General features: G+C 41.3%; 1 protein-coding gene across 1 annotated transcript in view; it reads left to right on the forward strand.

Moving 5' to 3' along the window:
- The window catches only part of LOC124795679 (hamartin), a 236,520-nt gene that overhangs the window by 174,674 nt on the left and 36,891 nt on the right, over window positions 1-24,955 (forward strand). The window contains exons 14-17 of the mRNA XM_047259760.1: window positions 383-562; window positions 6,934-7,059; window positions 7,140-7,241; window positions 21,922-22,156. Coding sequence (XP_047115716.1) covers window positions 383-562; window positions 6,934-7,059; window positions 7,140-7,241; window positions 21,922-22,156 — 643 coding nt within the window. The remainder of the gene's footprint in view (window positions 1-382; window positions 563-6,933; window positions 7,060-7,139; window positions 7,242-21,921; window positions 22,157-24,955) is intronic.

Below are 24,955 nucleotides of genomic sequence, written 5' to 3' on the forward strand. Positions count from 1 at the left end.
GTGGTCACATTTATCACCTGGAAAGTATATTTGTAAACCAACTGACATATTCGATGTCATACTGAAATATCACTAACAGAAAGCAGTTGTAAAGGTGCAACTATGTTACATGAAATAGGTATTTTAAAGACCTAATTATATTTATTTTGTAAGCTGCTCACTGTTGGTGATTAAAATACTGACTGCTCTAGTGCAAGTAGAGAGAGAGAGAGAGAGAGAGAGAGAGAGAGAGAGAGAGAGAGAGAGAGAGAGAGAGAGAGAGAGAGAGAGAGCTGGCAAATTTGAGTTGAATAGTGTAAGAAATCATTAATAACCCATATCTAAATTTTTTACCTGTCAAGTCTATGTAAAACTGTTTTATGGCTAGAATGAAACAAGCTAAATTGTCTACTTACTAGCTGTTCTGGAATATGAACTGAAAACGGTGAAGGAGCAGCTGGCACTTCTCAACATACAGCTACATTTTGAAAGGCACAGAAGAGAGATTCACGCAGAAAGAAACAGAAGATTACTAGGAAAATCAAGAACTAACAGGGCACTAGAAGAATATAATATTGCACTGGTAAGGAAAACATTGTTATCTCTCATCAATGAAATTGCCTAGCATCAAAAACTCAGCCTTATTTATATTGATTATAATTTTATGGGGACTAAATGTTGTGCAGAAAGTTAGTGTTTTCTGCAAAGAACTTCGCACTGATCTACAGTGAGTGTCCATTAACAAAACTTTGATTGTTATCGCTTGTAAATTCCATTCTTCCACACAATTTCACACCTCCAAGCTTTCCCATTTTTCCCAAATTGGTTTCGCAGATTATTTACTTAATTTTAAAGTGAGAACAGAATGTTAGTCATAGTTTACTTTATTGCAGAATATACTGTACTATAGTGTAGTGGCTCTGTATTTGAATGAATTATGTAAAATATTGTATAGCCAAACTACTTTATTTTTCACAGATATTATTACTCGTTTAGAAAACAAGATTCTTAAAACCTTAAACATATTATACACAATCAAGAAGAGTAAAGTTCATAATCTACACAACAATAATAATAAAAGAAAATGGGGTAACTGTTGTATGAGGATAATTCCAGTAGTTCTGACATGTTAGTGTTTGGCTACATGATCATCACAGATTGGATCTCTAAGAGAATATGAAAGGGAAGAGGAGTTGCTTGGAGTAACACATAAGGATCATGTGGGACAACTGATGAAAAGTACACAAATATGAGGCAGTGGGGAGTTCGTCAGATTGACAGAAAAGCCAAAATTACAGGATATACCAACAAGATGGAAGCTGTACCACTGGTGTCATGAATCACACCTGGGGTGAGGTCTGCCAGTGGTCCAACACCTTCGCCTGCAAGATTTTTTATCAGCCATTAAATTCAGTGCTTCATCAAATCCTGAGGCTTTCACCTTACACCAGGTCACTGTCAGCCCTGCTTCTTTTGCTGGTAGCTGTATTCCAGACAAATGTACACCACATTCATCTACTAATGAGCGTTAAAGTTTATAAAACTTTATATCATTGTAAAATATGACCTCTCACCGGTCCCACTTCCTGACAAATTGTCAGCAATTTTTGATATTTTTTGTGTGTCACTGAATGGTGTTATCCTCATGCATGAATTATAACTCACTTAGTGTATTATGGACACTCTGAATATCGACCTGTGCCATAGAATGGGATGAAGTCGACCATTGGATGGAGTTGACCAAAAAGTTCAAAAAGCGTTTTATGGCAAATATCAATACCTTATTGATTAAAATTCTTTTATCTTAGTTATTGTATTTACTGTTCTAAAGTTCTTAATTCGTGGCAATGGCTAAACGTAAAATGCTCAGAACCTCTATCTGAATACTAACACATTTACGTAAATCCAGTATGCCATTGAATACACTGTGCACCCCAATTTTAATAATTAAAATCACAAAAACAAGTGTGTTGGTGCAGCACTGGTAAGCTGAATTTATTTTACACATATATGTAAATGATCAAAACAACAATTTTTAAGTGACCTCTTAAATGACACTAGTTATTAGAAAAGAATGCCTGATTTTATTACCATATGACATGCAAAGGAATGTACCACAAATTACAGGCATTACTCATCACCATTCCCTAAAACCATCATTATGGTTATCTTCGGAGGAGTCTACATTAGTAGAAGATTCAGTTCTTCTTTCCTGACCATCTTAGGTGTCATTCCAGGCCACATAGTCTTCACTCCTATGCAGAGTATCTGAAATACAGCATGTCTTGAATGATTTTACAATCATTGGTGCTTCATTGCTTTCCCAGGTAGATGAAACCCAGTGTGCAATAATGTGGGATGCAGCATAAAATATAACTTTCTATTTATATTACTTGAAAGAATGTTAAATCTTGTTAAATAGAGAGAATATTTTATAACTGAGATGACTTCTATTGACAGTAAATAGTAACTTTTATAAGTTAAGTTAGCAACATGAGATTTCCCTTTTGTAGTTTCTGTAGCAAAGTTCTGGAAGAAGTTGTTTAATGGTAGATATATCGTTTTTTGAAACTTCGTGGCAGGAAGTTTCATATCAGCGCACACTCTGCTGCAGAGTGGAAATCTCATTCTGGATATCGTTTTTTGTTTGCATGATGGCTAGCTTTTAAAGAGCAGAGTAAAACTTTGCAAAGAAAAGTATTTTTTCTTATTAGTGCCCAGAAGTGGGGTCAACTATTGATGAAATATATAATATCAGAGAATCTGGAAATCTAACTACTAAATAATTTTGTGAAAACTTTTTTTATTTACAACAGTTCAGGTTACTATTTAGAGAAATTATTTTGTACATTTACAAATATCATGGCAGACATCCTCTGCAAAGAAAACTCAGTGGAATTTGCCAACTTACGTCAAAAATTAGTTATCATTAATAAAGTTTCTGATTTCCTGTTTAGAAATCAGAGTGCTTGTCAGTAGAGCAAATCATTGTGGGAAATAATAATATCGCGGTAATTGCGATGAATAATACGTCGTAAGACAAAAATAATAATTACAACATTAAGGAATGGAGCTCACTAGAGCTAAAAATGTCTGACAAGATAGAATCTGATAGTTCAAGAGGCTAACAGAAAAGCACTAAAACAATAGAGTGTGCAAAATTGGTCACACGTCGTAATCTATAGCAGTAACAGAGATGTTAATGCCGCATCGATCACAGTAAGCTTGGCATTAACTCTCAGTCAGCATTATATGATCGCTACAGTTAACGCAAAATATATATTTCAATATAATAGAGGGAAACATTCCACGTGGGAAAAATATATCTAAAAACAAAGATGATGTGACTTACCGAACGAAAGCGCTGGCAGGTCGATACACACAAAATTCTAGCTTTCTCAACAAACGGTTGCTTCGTCAGGAAAGAGGGAAGGAGAGGGAAAGACGAAAGGAAGTGGGTTTTAAGGGAAAGGGTAAGGAGTCATTCCAATCCCGGGAGCGGAAAGACTTACCTTAGAGGGAAAAAAGGACGGGTATACACTCTCTCTCGCGCGCGCGCACGCACACATACGCACACATACGCACACATATCCATCCACACATATACAGACACAAGCAGACATATGTCTGCTTGAGTCTGTATATGTGTGGATGGATATGTGTGTGTGTGCGAGTGTATACCCGTCCTTTTTTCCCCCTAAGGTAAGTCTTTCCGCTCCCGGGATTGGAATGACTTCTTACCCTCTCCCTTAAAACCCACTTCTTTTCGTCTTTCCCTCTCCTTCCCTCTTTCCTGACGAAGCAACCGTTTGTTGCCAAAGCTAGAATTTTGTGTGTATGTTTGTGTTTGTTTGTGTGTCTATCGACCTGCCAGCGCTTTCATTCAGTAAGTCACATCATCTTTCCTTTGACATAAATAATTAACTATTTCTACTGAGTCACGGGAGGCGTTATTTCACAAGCACACTTAATTTTGCATTTCGAATTCAGTTCATGGTTTGGTTTGAAAAACCATTTTTTGTACTATTCCTGAATGTAACCTTTGAAATTTCTGTCTGTAATAAAGTCAAGGGATTGTATACAGAGTACATTCCTCCAGGAATAACAATAAAGTTGCTGGCTAGACTGCGGATGTCCTTTACAGCGTCTATGAGATGACCATGAAACGCACAAAGACAAAGCATTGTTGGTAGTTTAGAAAACTCAGCAGGACAGAGTTCCCATATGTTTCAGAACCATTCAAGCATTAAAGTTTGCCATCCATCCCTTATCTTGATTTTGAATAATGTTGTCATCAGGAAACAGCTTTTTATTTTTTGGGATCTTGTGGTTTCTTTTTCCGCTTGAAGACTAAGAAAGGAGGAAGTTTGTACCCATCTGATGTCATTACCAGCATTACAGTTATGTGCTGTTTTTTTTGCAGATTTCATCAATCGTGTAATTACGTGACATACCAGACTGAATTGGCATCCCATCAGTGTTGTGTATTTGGCCTGTCTAAAAATTATTTTCTTCCTGAAGTGTGATCATGTATCACAGAAATTCTTGAAGTTCTTTTCACAAAATCTTGTCGAAGCTTTTGGCATACTGTTCTACAGCATTGCAGAGATAAGTCCATGTAATGATCCATGCCATTCATGGGAGGACATGTCACGTACGTCAGATATAGAGCTCAGAGTAAGATGTGTGTGATCGCAATTAGTTTGTAAGAATTGGGCCACATACTGTGGGAAAGTATTACTCAAAAGATGCAGAGTCCACCTGCTGGAGAGCATTTGTAATCTCCATGGTGCAAGGAGGAATGAAAGAGCTCTGGTACCGTGGATGATCTCCGACACCAAGGAAGATGAATATGTTGTATATAAGCGATTGTTATTACATACTATTTATGGACAGAAAATTAATGAGAAGTTTTTGAGACTGTAATATTAGTTGGTTCCCATGTCACGCATAACCTTTAGTGAAAGTTTGTGACAATATACAGAGTTAATTGGAACCAATCTTCATTTCATTTAAGGAAAGAAGCAGTGTTTTATTTTATAGGCACTTTGCTCATAGAAATCTGAACGGAAGAGTGGAATTCGATACCAAGGAAGAATAGGGAGCAGCTTAGCTGGACCCTGAAGTAAATCACTAGCACTGGAAAGCTGAATATCTATACCAATCTAATAAGGGAGTGTTAAGGCGGGAGTGTTAGGTGTAGCTGCATGGAGTAATAGGTTGCTCATGCAGTCAAAACATCACCACACTAGCTAGCAGTCATCAGCCACTGATGAACATCCACCTGCCCACTTCATAAAGCAATCAACCCATCCACAGCTAGTCTTGAACTCTTGCCTTGTATATTAAGAACTGCAACCGCCTGTTTTGCTTTGTACCGAATGCTGTCACTAGTTACAGATTGCCCTTCCTCCTTTCACAGACAAATTCCAAAACTTTTACTTCAATGTCAGGATGTCTTCTTTCGTGAGGGCCAGTGTATTTCTTGCTAATTGTGGTAGTTAAAAATAATGCAAATTTCTGTTTCTCCGATAAGCAAATATTACTCTCAGCTGCATTGAACTCTTTTTCACACCCTCCTGTTACATAGTTTTCAGCATAAAGAATTACTTTATTCTTCAATGTAGCATCATACAATGTTGTTCTCTGCTTGCCTTTCATTGTGTGACTACCTAATGCACACACACTGTGCAGTCACAGGTCAACAATAATGTAAAAAAGTTGACAGTCATAACAATGCATTGTGACATATAGAAAAATATCTCAATTTCTATGACATTCCCAGTGAATCACTGATTCTAGGTGTGCTCAAATGTACTGTGGCATTGAATGCGGCATGTGGTAATAATAAATAAAAAAAAAAGACTTGGATTTACATATGTATGGTAATCATTTTCAGGAGGAATTTATTATGTGGCTGTTATAAAATGTCTCATGTCTAGCTCCTACTTACATTGTGCTTTGAAGCTTCATAACAACAACAACTAGAGCAATAATAAAAGTTAATCATTGCTCTTATCTATTTATACACACATAAATAAAACTTTCCAAATTCTTGGTGGAATAGAGGTGAAATTAACCACCTTTTCTCGAGTAGTTATTTTATGAACAAAAGCTCTTGAATGTGGCAAGATTGTGGCCTTATGAACACAGTAACAATGTGACATAGTGCATCCAGCAGAAATAGTTTACAACAATGTAGTGGTGTAGTGAGGAAGACATTGTTGCAAGTGTCTGTATATATAATTTTTCATATAATTTGCTGATCTGTTTGTTGCATCATACAGCTGAGATCATAAGAGTTGTCCGTGTGAAAATGCACCATGTATGAAAATGTAAATTGAGTGAATTGTAGAAATATAGCTTGCTTGTTTTAGAACTCACAGAAAATTTAAATGGAAAGCCAAGCATTAACATGCCAGCAGAGCGTACACAGTTCCCAAACGAACCCTGATATACAGGGCTCAAAAGTTGGTCAGCCAGTCTGTGGTGCTAAAGAAGGAAAATGTGTGTTTCGTCTGCATTTCATAAAGTAAAATGTATGATCACATTTTTTGCTTGTAACTTTCTTTGTGCGTAGTATTAAAATTTAATTACTATGCCAGATTTATTTTTCAACTATTGATAAGATTACAGAACAATTAATAACTCTGGAGTCAACTGATAGACATTCTCTTGTCATCGTTGTCCCCCCCTCCCAACACACACACACACACACACACACACACACACACACACACACACACACACACATCTCTTAGAGCAAAAGATAATAAAGACCAAAAAATTTATTATAATAACTCAGTACCTATGTTCTGAAAGAAAAATCAATGTATTAATTTTATTGGTTTACATTTAAAGTCAAATCGGTCAACTTCACCCCATATGATGGCACTGGTCTTCGTGCTCTGAGGTGCAATGTTGATAATATTGTACTAATTCTATTGTTTACAGAAAGAGCAGCTATCACTCCTGCAGAAGGACAAAGAAAATTTGCGTAATGAGCTTCAAAGTGCGAAGGGTGAAGCAAGTGACAGAGAGCACGCATTACAAGAAGCTGTAAATCATTGGCAGACAAAGGTGAGTTCTAGGGCCTCCCACATATAAATTTCAAAGTTAAGGAATCACTTGTTCATTGAGACTGATTTTCTCTCTTTCAGTATAATGCTGTACAAAAAGAAATCAAAACACTAAAGACTGAAAATGGTTTATTACAAGAAGAACTGAAACAGTCGCGGGAACAAAATGCTGTAGTAGTGAAGGTAGGTTGGTACCAGTTACATTACAAACTTCTTCATATCATATTGTGTAATGTGTTTGGGCACAAACTATTAGTAAAATATACCACAGTAGTTGTATATAAAATGCTAATTTCTCAAAACATAAATTGAGCTATATTCAGTTCAAGGTAGAATTTGTCATAGTAGTAGATTTTTCTTTTCCCCTACAGGTGGGTCATGATTCTGTGTAGATGTATTCTGCATTTTTTACTTATTTTTAATTAACCATCCATTGTTACACAGTTGAACAACTAATGTAGAGATCATTGAACTGTTCTTATAATCTGTCTTTCAAATTTTTACTTCCAAATGTGTACATTAGTTAATAGTTTTGCTTTCTCGGTTTTCAGGAGACCAATACCTGTGTGCTCTCCTACCCCGTAACCAGATCCTATCCATTGTGCATTATTTGAGCAAACCACATTATTTACAAAGTTCACCATTGCACCAGATTTTTTTTTACTATTTAATACCATTTTTTTAAGATGTGTCTTCTTGTTTCATTATACATTGGACAGTCTATTGTAAAATTCATTATTACAGGAATAACATGTAAAATAAGGCAAAGGTAACCGCTCACCTTTGTAACATTTAATATTTGTTGTGGGTATTTTCTTGAGTACATATAGATTTCTAATTCTTCAAGAATGTTCATCAAATCTTTCCGTATTCTATGCAGAATCTGTAGTGCATTTTCGATCGTATCAGCATTGTGATTTTGAGTTTTCATATATAGAAAGAAGGTCAATTGATTATATTCACTCTCTCTAACATGTTCTTTATATATCATGTTAAAATTTCTTCCTGTTTGGCCAATGTAAAAGCTATTACAGCTGCCACATGTGATTTTATATATTCTGGGTTATCGTATTTCGATGTTCTAGTGGTGGCGGAACGTAATTTTACTGAAAGATTGTTATTGATTCAAAAGGCTAGTTGAATATTTGTGGCTTTGAAAGTGCATTAATTCCATTGGAGATTCTACCAAGGTAGACTACTGGTACATATCTTATTTTCTGTATCGGTGACGTTTCTCGGATTAGGCACATCTCACTATGTATTATGCTCTGCTTCGGTGTTTTACATTTGTAGTATAATTTTGTGGCTATGTTGGGTCAAAATCAGTTTGTGTAGGCTATACAGGGTGTTACAAAAAGGTACGGCCAAACTTTCAGGAAACATTCCTCACACACAAATAAAGAAAAGATGTTATGTGGACATGTGTCCGGAAACGCTTAATTTCCATGTTAGAGCTCATTTAAGTTTCGTCAGTGTGTTCTTCCACCTACGCTCAATGGAGCATGTTATCATGACTTCATACTGGATACTCTACCTGTGCTGCTAGAACATGTGCCTTTACAAGTATGACACAACATGTGGTTCATGCACGATGGAGTTCCTGCACATTTCAGTCGAAGTGTTCGTACGCTTCTCAACAACAGATTCGGCGGCCGATGGATTGGTAGAGGCAGACCAATTCCATGGCCTCCACGCTCTCCTGACCTCAACCCTCTTGACTTTCATTTATTTGGGGGGGGGGGGGGGGGGGGCATTTGAAAGCTCTTGTCTACGCAACCCCAGTACCAAATGTATAGACTCTTCGTGCTCGTATTGTGGACGGCTGTGATACATTCTCCAGGGCTGCATCAGCACATCAGGGATTCCATGCGACTGAGGGTGGATGCATGTATTCTCGCTAACGGAGAACATTTTGAACATTTCCTGTAACAAAGTGTTTTAAGTCACGCTAGTATGTTCTGTTGCTGTGTGTTTCCATTCCATGATTAATGTGATTTGAAGAGAAGTAATAAAATGAGCTCTAACATCGAATGTAAGCGTTTCCGGACACATGTCCACATAACATATTTTCTTTCTTTGTGTGTGAGGAATGTTTCCTGAAAGTTTGGCCGTACTTTTTTGTAACACCCTGTATAATAAAGTGTGTTAGGTCCTTTCTGAGTTGCTGGTTTTTCTAACTGTTGGTTATTTAATCTATTAATCATTGAATGGAAAATGCTAGTTTATGGGCCATTAAATGACAGGAACTGGCATTTATAATATTGTCAGTTGTCAGAAGTGGCATCTTTCTATAGATATCAAATGTGTGGCGATCATTATTTTTGCCATTTGTGAGGTCTAGATAGTTAAGGATATTGTCTTTCTCAATATCTGTAGTGAATTTAATTTTAGGGTGCTGTTGGTTGAGTTTTTGATATCTGCATGGCTGCCATCTACTAACATTAAGGTATCGTCTACATACCTAAAATAGTATAAAGTTTGGTTGAGAATAGGCCAATCTCAGTTAAAGAATTTCTCTTCCAAAGACCTTAGAAAAATATCAGTTAATGTGCCTGCTACACTATTACCCATAGCTACTTCATCTGCTTGGGTATAAATTTTGTTAAATTCTAAATAATTTTGTGATAGTGCTGTTTCCAAATGATAACACTTTCAAGTGTTTCAGCCATGGATATTTTCCTATCGTTAACATGTTATATTTTATTATTTATGTAGTTACCTGTACTGGTACTTTGGTATATAGATCAGCGACATCAAATGTGAAATACATTTACCATTAGGTGGTATGTGTATGTCTTTTATATCTCTTCCCAGAATATGCAAATTTTGATTGTCTACTTTTTGTTGAAAGTATGAAGATTTGTAATTAGTGTGTTTAGGTTCTTGCTTATCAGATATGATGGGCTATTTATTGAAAGCAGTTGGCGGGGCAGGCAGAGGTGGGGAGGGGATAAGGAAGATGGCATGAAGCAAGGAAGGGTAGCGGAATACAGTGAGGCAAGACTTTTGACAAATGACTCAGTGGCTGCACAACAAGACAAAAGGAGTTCAGAGGTTAGAACATAAGTAAGGGAGAGTGTGAAAAGGGAGGGAGGGAAAAACATAATGGAAAATGAAGATGAAAAGGAAGACAGTAGAGAGAGCGAAGGAGAGTGGGGTGGAGAGGGGAGAGGGGGGAGATAATAGCCACATGCACATGCATGGTCCAGAGAAACTTGTGCTGGAAAGGGCATCCAAATGGCTGCCATAATGAAGCAGCTATTGACGTCGTTTTTTGTTGATGTGTGCAGCATGTTTGGCAACTGGATGATAATGTTTGTAGTTTGCCATAGTTTTGTGGTGGTCATGTAAGCGAGCAGACAGTTAGTTAATTGTCATGCCCATACAGAATGCTGTGCTGTGATTGTAGCATAGCTGATATATCATACGGCTGCTTTTACACATGGTCTTGCCTTCTATTGTGTAGGAAATGCCTGTGACTGGACTGCAGTGGGGTGGTGGTTGTTGTTGTTGTTGTTGGTCAGTCATCTCTGTACTATGAGAGGTAGTCAGAACCATGGTGAAAACCATGGTTGAGCTTTTCAAAGCCAGGTAATACTGGGCAACCAGAGGAATAATGGTCAGTGGCTGGTTCACAGGTTTATTGATGTCTGAGGAGGAAATGACAAAGGAGATTAGTTTATTGAGCTGTATAGGATATTCTATGTTGGTTAAGGTTTTGATAAGATTATCCATATATTTCATCAACTCCTGCTTCCTCCCTGTGGGTCCTGGGGTAAGGATAGGCCCGCAGTATTCCTGCCAGTTGTAAGAGGCGACTAAAAGGAGTCTCCAACGTTTCGGCCTTAATGTGATGGTCCGCTAAGAGGTTTGACCTCTACTTTCAAAATTTTCTGTTAGTGCGTACCATTTGGGGAAGAACGCCTTACCTGGTGCATCATAAATCCATCTTGCCTTAAGATCCAGCACACTCGATATTGTCATGGAGTTGGACTTGCACCGAGCTTCCGGCCACTTTGGCTGCATCGTGTTCTGGGTAGCATACATTCCCTCCATTGTGGGCTTCCATCTTCGCCCTCACGATACAAATAGATATTTGACTCCCGAAATCCAGCACGGTAGCCAGTCCGTTGTGGTAAGGTCATCATGTACCCTCTTGGTGGTAGCCCCCTGACTACACAGGGATCGCACTGCTGATACCTGAGTTGCTACCTCCCCACATATGCCAAGGAGTAGATGCCTATCTCCCTGAGGCATCAAGACTCCCGGCAAAGGCCATCCTGCCAGGTGGTCTTTGCTGTGGCTGGGTGGCGCCCGTGGGGAGAGCTTCTGGTCGGAGTGGGTGGCATCAGGACGGATGACAAACAATGAAGCATAGCGCATCTTCTCTTGCTGGTGGCCAGCCGCCAGCAGTCTCTAAGCGTTCGAGGGCTCACTTAAATGTGCAGAAGTATGGCCCTAAATCGTTCCCTTCCCCGGCCACAACTTGGGAGGAACGTAGGACTTCAGAGTGACAGGATCCTTATTCGCCATGTTATTTAGTTTACAGCAGAACTGATGGGTGCTCCTTTCTGGAAACCAAGCCTCTGTTTTTTGTTGAGCACTTTGAAGATAAGTTTGGGGAAGTGACAGCACTATCCAAAATGCGCAGTGGTTCGGTTTTGATTCAGGCGGCATCCCCAACCCAGTCCCTGTTTCGGTCACTCCCCACAAAAGCCTCAATATGGTCCAGGGCATTATTTTTCATCGTGCCCTCCTGTTACAGTCCTATGACGAGCTACGTGCTAATTTAGAACGGCGGGATGTTCATTTCATACGGCGCGTTTACAGGGACCGAAAGACAACAGGGTTGCCAGCGGTGCCTTCATCTTGGCCTTCGAAGGTGATTTCTTACCTGAAAAGGTCAAGGTGATGGTGTACCGCTGTGACGTCAAACTCTATGTCCCTCCCCCTACGCAGTGCTGTACATGTTGGAAATTTGGGCATATGTCCTCTCAGTGCCCTTCCAGTGCCACATGTAGAGATTGTGGGCATTCGCTTCACCCGAATACTCCATGTGCACCTCCTCCCACCTGTGTGAACTGTGGACAGCACCACTCCCCCTGCTCACCGTACTGCCCAGTACTCCAAAAGGAGCGTAAAATAATGGAGTACAAGACCCTGGATAGGCTATCTTACCGTGAGGCTAAACTAAAATTTGAAAGGCTACACCCTGTTCCCATAGTCTCTTCTTACGCCACTGCCACAATGGGTCGCCATCGACGACGCCGTTCCGCCCACCATTTAAGGCTGCTCCTGTGGGCCCTCATGGTCGCCCTTCTTCCTCTCCTCTCCAGTTGGCTTGGGGGAAAGGCTTCTTCTAATACTCCCAGAGCTTCTACTTTGGGAGCATCGCCCCCCAAAAAGCCGTGGACACTTGTCCCCTCCTCCCCACCAGAGAAGCAACAGTCTGCTCCGGCTACTCTCCTGTGGAAGGGGTCCCTTGGGACTCTACCTTCTACAATCCTCCCCAGTAGTCCAGCGGACACCAGCAAGTGGCTGAAAGAGCCACTGGCTGCTGATTGAAGGACTTCAAGGTCTTCGTCTGTCCCTGAAGCTACTTCTGAGAAGCCCTCCCCGCAAGCCCCTAAGGAGCGGCGAGAGGACAAACCTTCAAAGAAAAAGTCTGCTGAGAAACAGGAGCCTCCAGTGCCCCCTGTACTAGCACTCCCCCATGGCTCTGCGTCTGAGGACAAGGTGGAGATTCTGGTGTCCCCTGAGGACCTGGATCTTGCCGATGCCTCGGATGCAATGGTACTGGATGCCAATACTCAGCAAGTGGCGACAGGTGCTTCTGAGGCCTAATTTGCCTCCTTGGTCACTCCATGCCGCCCCACACGACAGAAAGCGTCATTCTCCATTGGAGCTGCTGCAGTTTTTTCTCCCACTTGGCTGATTTAGGTCAACTCTTAAGCAGTACACCTGCCTTTTGCATTGTCCTTCAGGAGACTTGGTTTCGTGCTATGTGGACCCCCACCCTTCATGGCTACTGGGGGTACTACAAAAATCCTCCTGCCTGTGACAGACTGTCAGGTGGCGTATGTATTTTCGTCCTTACCTTGGTCTGTAGTGAACCTGTGCCCCTTCAAACACCTTTAGAAGCTGTGGCTGTCAGGGTAAGGACACCACAGGAAATTACCATCTGTAACATCTACCTCCCTCCAGATGGTAAAGCACCACCCCATATTTTGGCTCTACTCATTTCGGAACTGCCCCCACCTGCTCCTTCTGGGTGATTTTAATGCCCATAACCCTTTATGGGGTGGAACCAAGGTTAATGGCTGTGGCAGAGTTGTTGAGGACCACCTCACTCGCCTCGACCTTTGCCTCCTAAACACAGGTGCCCCCACACATTTCAGTGTGGCACATGGCACATATTCAGCCATAGATCTATCGGTTTGCAGTCCTGGTCTCCTGCCATCTATCCACTGGAGAGCACATGGCGACTTGTGTGGTAGTGACCACTTTCCACTTTTCCTGTTCCTACCACAGCGTCTCTCATCTCAACGCCTGCCCAGGTGGGTTCTTCCCAAGGCTGACTAGAACACCTTTACATCCGCTACCAACATAGTATATCCATCGCATGCTGCCATCGCTGAAGTGATGCATTTCATCACTACTACCATCGTCGCTGCAGGTGAATTGGCTATCCCTCAATCCTCCAGTTGCCTCCAGTGGAAGTCAGTACCTTGGTGGTCACCTGAAATCGCTTCGGCCAGTAGAGACAGTAGGCGGGCCCTCCAACGACATAAGTGCCACCCCTCCCTGGAGAACCTTATTGCCTTCAAATGGCTCCGAGCACAGGCCCGCCTCCTCATCAAACAAAAGAAGCAGGAGTGTTGGGAACGCTGTGTCTCCACCATTGGAACAGGAACCTCCCTCTCTCAGGTTTGGACCAAGCTCCGCCGACTTTATGGCTACCAGAACCAAGCAGGAGTACCTGGCATTTCTTCAAATGGAGCTGTATCCACTGATCCTGACGTAATTGCAGAACATCTTGCTGTGCATTATGCTCACATCTCTGCGTCAGAGAATTACCATCCCACCTTTCGTCTCCTCAAACAGAGGGTGGAGCGACACCACCTCTTTTGCTCCACGCCACCTTGAGCCTTACAACGCTCCTTTTCATGAGTGGGAATTCCTTAGTGCCCTTGCTGACTGTCCTGACACATCCCCTGGCCCAGATCGCATCCATTCGCAAATGCTGAAATATCTGTCACTGGATTCCCAACTCCAGCTCCTGGCTGTCTTGAACCGCATTTGGTGCGAAGGCAAATTCCCATCGCAATAGCAGGAAAAGTCATCATTCCGTTGCTAAAGCCCAGGAAGAACCCACCAGATGTTGACAGCTATTGCCCCATCAGCCTCACCAATGCCCTGTGCAAGCTGCTGGAACGTATGGTGAGCTGGTGGTTATGCTGGCTCCTCGAGTCCCGGGACCTTCTGGCCCCATCCCAGGGTGGTTCTAGCCAAGGACGCTCCACCATTGACAATTTGGTGTACCTGTAGAGTCTGTCATTCGGTCAGCCTTTTCCCGGCGACAACACCTCACCGCCATCTTTTTCGATCTCACAAAGGCCTACGGTACTACTTGGCGACACCACATTCTCACTACTCTGCGTGAGTGGGGTCTTCGGGGCCCACTCCCGATTTTTATACAGAACTTTTTATCCTACCACACTTTCAGAGTTCGCATTGATCCTTCCCATAGCGCACCCCATACACAAGAGAATGGGGTCCCGCAGAGCTCTGTCCTGAGGGTCCCACTCTTTCTAATTGCTGTCAATAGTCTTGCAGTAGCAGTAGTATCGTCAGTCTCTCCCCTCCTATACGCTGATGATTTTTGTATTTCTTTCTGCTCCTCTTCTGCTGTTGTAGCTGAACGCCGTCTGCAGGGAGCTATACAGAAGACGCAGTCATGGGTCCTCAACTGCGGCGTCCAGTTTTCGGCCACCATAACTTGTGTGATGCACTTCTGTCCCCTTCGTACCGTCCGCCCCCATCCCGAACTTTACCTCGATGACCAACTACTAGACGTAGTGGAGACTTACCACTCTCTGGGACTGGTCTTCGATGCCCACTTAAGTTGGCTTCCCCATATTAGTCAGCTTAAAGACAAGTGCTGGCGACATCTTAATCTAATTCGATGCCTGATCCACACCGACTGGGTTGCTGATCGCCGTACACTATTGCGGCTGTACCAAGCCATTGTACAGTCCCGTGTTGATTATAGAAGCGTGGTGTATGGTTCAGCTGCCCCTTCTGTACTGAGTCTACTAGATCCTGTCCACCACTGTGGAGTTCGCCTCACTATGGGAGCCTTTCGATCTAGCCCCGTGAACAGCCTCATTGTAGAAGCTGGTGTTCCTCCATTGTGGCTCCGGCGGCAACTATTGCTTGCAACCTATACCGCACACATCCATAGTTCACCTTGCCACCCAAATAACCATCTTCTTTTCCCCAACACGGCGGTCCATCTCCCGCAACGGTTGCCCAGAATTAGGAATCCCTTCGCTGTCTGTGTCCGGTCACTTCTTTCTGACCTCGACGCCTCCCCCCTACCACCTTTCCTGCAGACTCACTTCCGTACCCCTCCATGATCAATACCTTGGCCACAGCTTTGGCTGCACCTATTGCTTGGCCCCAAAGGCTCAGTCCCATCTGAGGTCCTCAGCCGGAATTTTCTCTGTTCTTGGCGAGTTTGGGGGCTCAGACATCATCTATGCTGATGGATCACTGGTCAACGGTCTTGTTGGCTTTGTTTACATGTTGACCATAAGGAACAACGCTCCTTCCTGGTTGGCTGCAGTGTATTCGCTGCAGAGCTGGTTGCCATCTATCACGCTCTCGAACATATCCACTCGTGCTCTGGTGAGTCCTTTTGTCATTTGTAGTGACTCCTTAAGCAGCCTACAAGCCCTCGACCAGTGCTTCCCTGGGCATCCTTTGGTACTGTTAATCCAGGAGTCTCTTTATGCCCTCTACAGGAGTGGCTGCTCAGTGACCTTCATTTGGACCCCAGGCCATGTTGGGATACCGGGCAATGAACATGTTGACCGCCTGGCCAAACAGGCCACCAGTAAACAATCTCTGGACATTGGCCTTCCGGAGACCAATTTTCGAGCAGCCTTCCGACGCAAAGTTTTCGCGATTTGGGACACTGAATGGCGCAACCTGAGCACACCAAATAAAATCCGTGCTATCAAGGAGACAATGAATGTTTGGCAGTCATCCGCGCGAGCCACTTGCAGTGAATCGGTTGTCCTTTGTCGGCTCCGCATTGACCATACATGGCTAACACATGGCTACCTCCTCCATCGTGAGGACCCACCTCGGTGTCGCTGTGGCTCCCTTCTGACTGTCGTGCACATCTTGCTTGACTGCCCACTTTTAGCTGCTCTACGGCGGACATTTAATCTTCCCAGCACCCTACCCTTGTCGGGTGACGATGCCTCAAGGGCAGATTTAGTTTTATGTTTTATTCATGAATGGGGTTTTTGTCATACCATCTAAGGGCAGGTGTTTGGCCTCCTTTCTGGGGACTCCTCCCTCCCTCCCTTTTAAATCTGTCACCCTTTGTTTGCATTCGTTCGTCTTCTCCCTGCATGTGTTCATATCGCCTTGCCTTTTGTGGTGAACATTTTAAAGTGTTGCAGAGTGGCTGGCTCATCCCCTTTTATTTTGTGATCACCCAGCCCAGACCATCTGCACTATGGTTTTAATGCCTTTTCTACTTTTCCTTATGGTGTATGTCTTCCCCATTTCTAGTTCATGCCATTCATTTTCCTTTTAAGTGTGGTTCCATATTCCTTTTCCCCCTTTTTGTTTTGCCCTGAGCCTTGTTTGCGTCAGGAACAAGGGACTGATGACCTTGTAGTTTGGTCCCTTTATCCCTCAAACCAACCAACCAACCAACCAACTCCTGCTTTTCACTACAGATGTGGCATCCACAAGTGGCAGCCACACCACTGACCAGCTTTCATCTGGTCGCTCATTGTCACCCTGGCCTTGAAAAAATCAAGCACATCTTTCAGCAGGGCTTGGACACTCTCTCCTTGTACCCTGAGATGAGGGATATCCTACCCAAAATGCTACTAATATCACCCAAATTAGTGTCGTGCCACTCATCCAACATACAGAAAATCCTTTTCCATCCCTATTACAGTCCTGCAATACTACTAGCACCTGATCAGAGAGAAAAGGTAACGAGTGTTCTGTATATGTGTGAGGTACATGTTGTTTCTTTAGTTTTGTGGCTAGAACTGGGAGTACTACAGTATCTTAGGTGCTGCTCAGGTCCAGAAACAAACCTACTAGATGTGTGTTTGGGCTTCGTCACAAATTAGACGCAGGAGAACATCATTGGGCTTCGTCACAAATTTGATGCAGGAGAACATCATCTGTATCTTTCCATTTGCACCAACCCACTTGATTACTAGGGAATAGGTCATGGTTTGAAACCAGTACACTAACTGGAATTTGACCATTCCTTCCAACACTTTGCAGGGACATTATAGTGATATTATTGGTTGGTACAATGCCACCAAATCGTGATTCTTCTCTGGTATGAACACAGGTATTATCATGTCTATCTTTAGGGACTCATTGTTGTAATGTTCAGACCACATTTCATTGCAAATATGGAGTAGGTTGTGTTATTCATATGGCAGAAATGATAGCTATTTTAGTGGATAGTGTCTGAGTGGGAAACATTGTTTTTAGCAGAGAAGAAAGCTCTCTGCAGATGAGCCATTAAGAAGGGCTGTAGAAGGGAGTGAGTCTGACTGGAATTTGGATTCTCTGTACTAGGTGGGTGTTTGATAGAGGGAGGTCTGCTTTTGTAACAACAGTTTCACACGACTACTTGCAGACAGTTAATTGTAATGGTGAGATATAGCTCTTCACCTTCTTCCACACACTTTATATCATAGTGTCCGAGTTGCAGCTGTTTCTTCTACTTTTCCTCTTATATTTCAAAAACTGTTTTAGTTTTTGCTTGTATTTTTTGCATGCCACTGTAGTTTCATTAGATACTGTGTCTCTTGTATTTTCTCTGTACTTCTTTACATTCACTGCTGGCTATTTGACATTCGGTATCCCACCATACAAGACTGGCTCTGTAATCCAAAATAACTTCTGCTGAGGAGTTGCCATTGTGGCAGCCTTAGTAATACACTATGTTAGCTTGGAGTGGTCGGAAATTAGATCTTCGAATATCTCCAATTGTGGGAGGCTCACTTATAATCTGACAACATATTTATTCCAGTTGACTTTCCTGATTTTTTTTTTTTTTTTTTTTTTTTTTTTTTTTTTTTTTTCCCCATCTCTGTCCAGAGGAGATCCAGCATGATTCTTCCTCTGTGCCAGGTAAAGTCCAAACAGTTGGCAAGTAATCAGAACTCAAAGCATTTATATTAACTTAACAGCTGGCCACCGTATGAGGCAATGTGAAGCTGAGGACTATTGCTAATCTTGTCTGTGATAGTGGGATTATTCTTTTTCAGCAAAAGTGAGGACCCAGTGTTACAGGTCATAGTATTTCGAAACTAACTGCAAAACTTTGCCATGTCATAGATAACAGTAAGGCATTAACTAGGGATTTGAATGAAGTTCAGGTATTGATAGTAGGGAGCAGGTAACAGCCTGATCAGTGATGTGAGGTATAGACCTGGACACACTAAGAGCAGCAGCTGAGTTCAGAAAACTGAGTCACATTGAAGTTTTTTAGTGGCATGATCAGCCTTAGCTTTAAAAAGCTGTACAGAGAGTTACCTGGGAACCAGGAGGGTTGCTGTGTGCTTCAGAGAGAGCTCACATTGGAGCTGCCCTGGTTATTTCTGTTGTGAGGTGCTAATGCAGTAAGCATCTTAATAGAAAGGGGAGAGAGATCAAAAGATTTGTTAGCTGAGAGGAGAAGGGAAGCCACAGTTGCAAATAACAAAATTCCTGTAATTGCTATGTGAGAAAGGCTTTTATTTCATGCTAACCTCTACATTCAGACAGCCAATAATGAAAGGGATTAAAATAACTAAAGTTCCTTGCACTGCAAAAATAGAAAATTTGAGAGTACATTTAGAGACATAATATTATTTAGAGACTTAATATCATTATTACTTACCTTGACATTCTAGGATATCAAAATTTAGTTGATATTTGCCTCCCTGAAGACCGTGTGAGTACGGGAATAGAAATGTCATATAAAAGATTATAGATTAGGAGTATCCAATTGCAGAAGCTGTATGGGAAGACGAGAAGTTGTCTCATATATGAAAAACACTGACACATTCGAACTCTAAACGGAAGTAGTTTTGCACAGAACACTGCATAGAAACTTTTGCATATGAAGTCATACTGCATAGCAGCATAATTATTATTCCTTATAAATCTACACTAGGAAATTTTCAGAAATTCTTAGAAATAATTGATATCCTATTATGTCACATGTCTGCTTAAATGAGGTAAACTACAAGAAACTTCCTGGCAAATTAAAACTGTGTGCCCGACCGAGACTCGAACTCGGGACCTTTGCCTTTCGTGGGCAAGTGCTCTACCAACTGAGCTACCGAAGCACGACTCACGCCCGGTCTTCACAGCTTTACTTCTCCTACCTTCCAGACTTGCCCGTGAAAGGCATGGGGGTCTCGAGTTCGAGTCTCAGTCGGGCACACAGTTTTAATCTGCCAGGAAGTTTCATATCAGCGCACACTCCGTTGCAGAGTGAAAATCTCATTCAGGTAAACTACAGTCTAATCCCATTTGTAAAATTGCAAACCAGAATTGTGCAGGGTTGTAGCATCTTAATAGAACAGCACATTTTTGTAAGTGATGACATATTCAACAAGGTGAGTGTCTATAAAGTCTTTAATGGCTTGTCAGACCATGATAGCCAATTTACTGTCATAGACAACAAGGCAGCTCTAAATTGTGTGTTAGATAAGAAAACCATTACAATAGTTAACGACATCACACTAGTCACCTATAGAAGACCCTGCAAATTATCTCCACTTTTAATTGCAGCTGTCCAATGAAAAAGTGATGTGTGGCACCATTGGTGTATCGAAGAAACCATGTATAACAAAAGGCATTAAAGTATCTTCTAATGGAAAGAGAGAACTATGAGTATACAAAAGAAATAAGACACAATTTCTGGACAGTACTTACCTTTAAGAGGTTAAATGTTAAGTACTACCAATATGGAAGTTTTTTGGGAAAGGGAGGCCACTCAGATCCCAGGATGACAGGGGTCCACCTGCCCTTCGGATGTGCCTTTTCTTTTGAACCTTACCCATTCTATCCCTCTCTCTTCCTTGGGGAAGGAACTCTCCTCTGAAAAAACCATTCATTATTTCACAGACACTTTAATAAAACAGATGAATGGCAAACCTTTTCACAGTGGAGGTTTTGTGTGTGTGTGTGTGTGTGTGTGTGTGTGTGTGTGTGTGTGTGTGTGTGTCCTGTCTGAGTCAACTGACTGTCTGTCCAAAAGAATGTTGTGAGTTGTACAAAGTTAATGGCTTTCATAGTACAGTGAATATATGGTTAACTTCATTTTTAACTGACAGGAATCAAAGGGTCATTCATTTTGAATGGGAACAAATTACTTCTTGAGTTCCACAGTGTTCAATTCTAGGTCTACTCCTGTTATTTGTATATGTAAATGTTCTTCTGTCTTAAACTGATAAGCAGAAATAGTGCATTTTGCTGATGATGCAAGCATCATAATCAAGCCCAACACACCTGCACCAACGTAACAATATTCAAACAAAATATTCAGAAGCATTATTGGTCAGTTCTCGGTAAATAGTCTTTTGTACACAACAAGACGTCATCGTCAATAACAATACAGCATTGGGGACATGAGAATCAGCTTATTTTGCATAGTTTCATTCATTGATATCACATTGAATAATTTTTTGGGGCATAAAGTATTCATTGCCCGGAAATGTGCTGAGAAGATATCTAGAACTTCTTGTTGGTAGCTATTTAAAAATTTTATCATACTAACAGCCTCACAATATGTGTACACTCTTATGGAGTTTGTTTTGAAGAATTGGGCACAATTTGGAAATAGTAACATTTGTAATTATATTGCCAGGGACTAAAGTAGCCTTGATTATTCATGACTGAGTCCTAATCTTGCACAGAAAGGGACAAAGTATGCAACTAAAAAAATATCTGACTACCTCCCTTGTGAATTAAAGATGCTGGTTTATCATGAAAGAGTTAAAAAGAAATTGAAATAATTTCTTCTTAACAACTCCTCCTAGTACAAGTACACAGAGAATGCCATAGTAGACAGTGTATGTAGTTTGATTACATTCCTTAATTTTATGTTGTACATTAAAATTTTTAAAGGTCGAGCTCTGTAAGTGCCCAGCATGTAGCCATGTTTCACACACAAAAGTATCTCATTTGTAAAGTGTGTTCCACATTGCAGTAAATTGTCATGATTATGATCCATTTAACATGCAGAAAACTAAACAAAACTGTGTTGTGGATACACACTGAATGCCAGTTTGTAATACACATTTAAAATTAGATCTGTTGCACTTCGTGGCTGCATTTGTCTTCCCCGCAACACTATCAACCACACTATTAGCCTTGTTGTAGTTTACTCTTATTTCTTGCGTAATAAGACATTTCCCACAAATAGTCATTCTTCCTTTTGTACATAAAATAGTAATCAGTTTCCACTCTTGTTACCAAATAAGTTCTTCGATTCACATTAAATGGAGGCTGCTGTATTTTATGAAACAAACTTTCACAATTGTCAGTTACAAGATAAGAAGTAATAGAGCTATAGAAAATCAAAACTAATGTGCAGGAGCGAGAAGCGGCAGAGGCATGCCTGTTGTCGGTGCAGCAAGAAATGGAGCAGGTTGCCCATGAAGCTAGTGTCGGCACAGTGCTGCGAGTGGAATTGGAGCGAGCCCAGAGTGAGCTAGCCCTGATGGGGGAGCTTCAGCTTAAGTACCGGCAGGCAGCTGCATCTCTTCCCCTAGTTCCAGCTGAAGATGCCAGCAAGCTTGCCTATAACTCGTATGCCCAGGAAATCTGTGGTATGTTTACCCATAACTTCTACATTCACAGCTAGTGTGTGTTTAAATAAGTGATCAGTAGATGTGTTTTAAATCAACTACAATGGATCAGAGTTAATTTTCAGAACATCGAAGATCATAAACGGTGAACAAACGAGTTTTTAGATGTGAATCTAAACAGATTCCTGTATTTAATTTAGTTGTAAGAAGCCTCATGTGGCATCATTTAATTAAATACTGAATTGCTAAAATATGGAGGCACCCTACACTACTAAAGAGATTACTAAATTTATGTAATGCATGCTAGAGAAAGGGAGCTACTCTAGAAGCATGGTCACAAGAAAAGATGATGTCACTATTTAAAAAAGGAGACTGCAGTAGCTGCAAGAACTATAGAGGAATTGGCTTACTTGACACTGCTTACAAAATATACACAAGAATAGCGGTTAAAAGCTATAGCTAAGTGTTTATTAGGTGAGGACCAAATGGAATTTCACTGGGGCAGATCGATAACAGATGCAGTGTCTTCAGTAAAACAAATAAAACAAATAACTGAAAATAGTGATTATAGTAGGGAAACCCATTTATCATTAATTGATTTCATTAAGGCATTCAGTGATATTAATAGAAAAGAACTGTGGAGAATTATGAGGATAAGACAACACCCAGTAAACATTTTAAAAAGCCTGTTTGGCAAACAATTGCAATTTGACATAAATGATATTCAAACACAGCCTGTAGCCACAAATGAAGGAGTACGATAAGGGTGCAGCATTTCACCCACTCTTTTTAACATTTATTTAGGCAATGTAATTTGGAAATAGGAGATTTTTATGAGGGAATTACTATTAACAGTAATTCTTTCATGAATTGTCTTTTATATGTAGACGACGCCACACTGGTGGTGACCTACAAGGAGAATACATTTATTAGATAAGATTTGTGAAGAGTGCCATTTGATGATTTGAGAAAAGAAGATAAAATCGGTGGCTTTCAGTGTGAAATATGGAATACAGACAAAAATTGTGATCAACAATAGAATGAATGAATCCTTTTAGCTATTTAGGTTTTGACGTCACATGTGACTATGACAAAGACATGAACCGTGAACCATGGACCTTGCCGTTGGTGGGGAGGCTTGCGTGCCTCAGCGAGACAGATAGCCGTGCCGTAGGTACAACCACAACGGAGGGGTATCTGTTGAGAGGCCAGACAAACGTGTGGTTCCTGAAGAGGAGCAGCAGCCTTTTCAGTAGTTGCAGGGGCAACAGTCTGGATGATTGACTGATTTGGCCTTGTAACATTAACCAAAACGGCCTTGCTGTGCTGGTACTGCGAACGGCTGAAAGCAAGGGGAAACTACAGCCGTAATTTTTTCCGAGGGCATGCAGCTTTACTGTATGATTAAATGATGATGGTGTCCTCTTGGGTAAAATATTCCGGAGGTAAAATAGTCCCCCATTCGGATCTCCGGGCGGGGACTACTCAAGAGGACGTTGTTATCAGGAGAAAGAAAACTGGCGTTCTACGGATCGGAGCGTGGAATGTCAGATCCCTTAATCGGGCAGGTAGGTTAGAAAATTTAAAAAGGGAAATGGATAGGTTAAAGTTAGATATAGTGGGAATTAGTGAAGTTCAGTGGCAGGAGGAACAAGACTTCTGGTCAGGTGACTACAGGGTTATAAACACAAAATCAAATAGGGGTAATGCAGGAGTGGGTTTAATAATGAATAGGAAAATAGGAATGCGGGTAAGCTACTACAAACAGCACAGTGAACGCATTGTTGTGGCCAAGATAGATACGAAGCCCACACCTACTACAGTAGTACAAGTTTATATGCCAACTAGCTCTGCAGATGACGAAGAAATTAATGAAATGTATGATGAGATGAAAGATATTATTCAGATAGTGAAGGGAGACGAAAATTTAACAGTCATGGGTGACTGGAATTCGAGAGTAGGAAAAGGGAGAGAAGGAAACATAGTAGGTGAATATGGATTAGGGGTAAGAAATGAAAGAGGAAGCCGTCTGGTAGAATTTTGCACAGGGCATAACTTAATCATAGCTAACACTCGGTTCAAGAATCATAAAAGAAGGTTGTATACATGGAAGAACCCTGGAGATACTAGAAGGTATCAGATAGATTATATAATGGTAAGAAAGAGATTTAGGAACCAGGTTTTAAATTGTAAGACATTTCCAGGGGCAGATGTGGACTCTGACCGCAATCTATTAGTTATGAACTGTAGATTAAAACTGAAGAAACTGCAAAAAGGTGGGAATTTAAGGAGATGGGACCTGGATAAACTGAAAGAACCAGAGGTTTTACAGAGTTACAGGGAGAGCATAAGGGAACAATTGTCAGGAATGAGGGAAAGAAATACAGTAGAAGAAGAATGGGTAGCTTTGAGGGTTGAAGTAGTGAAGGCAGCAGAGGATCAAGTAGGTAAAAAGATGAGGGCTAGTAGAAATCCTTGGGTAACAGAAGAAATATTGAATTTAATTGATGAAAGGAGAAAATATAAAAATGCAGTAAATGAAGCAGGCAAAAAGGAATACAAACGTCTCAAAAATGAGATCGACAGGAAGTGCAAAACGGCTAAGCAGGGATGGCTAGAGGACAAATGTAAGGATGTAGAGGCTTATCTCAGTAGGGGTAAGATAGATACTGCCTACAGGAAAATTAGAGAGACCTTTGGAGATAAGAGAACCACTTGTATGAACATCAAGAGCTCAGATGGAAACCCAGTTCTAAGCAAAGAAGGGAAAGCAGAAAGGTGGAAGGAGTATATAGAGGGTCTATACAAGGGCGATGTACT

Source organism: Schistocerca piceifrons, chromosome 4 (assembly GCF_021461385.2).
Source record: "Schistocerca piceifrons isolate TAMUIC-IGC-003096 chromosome 4, iqSchPice1.1, whole genome shotgun sequence".
Taxonomy (NCBI): domain Eukaryota; kingdom Metazoa; phylum Arthropoda; class Insecta; order Orthoptera; family Acrididae; genus Schistocerca; species Schistocerca piceifrons.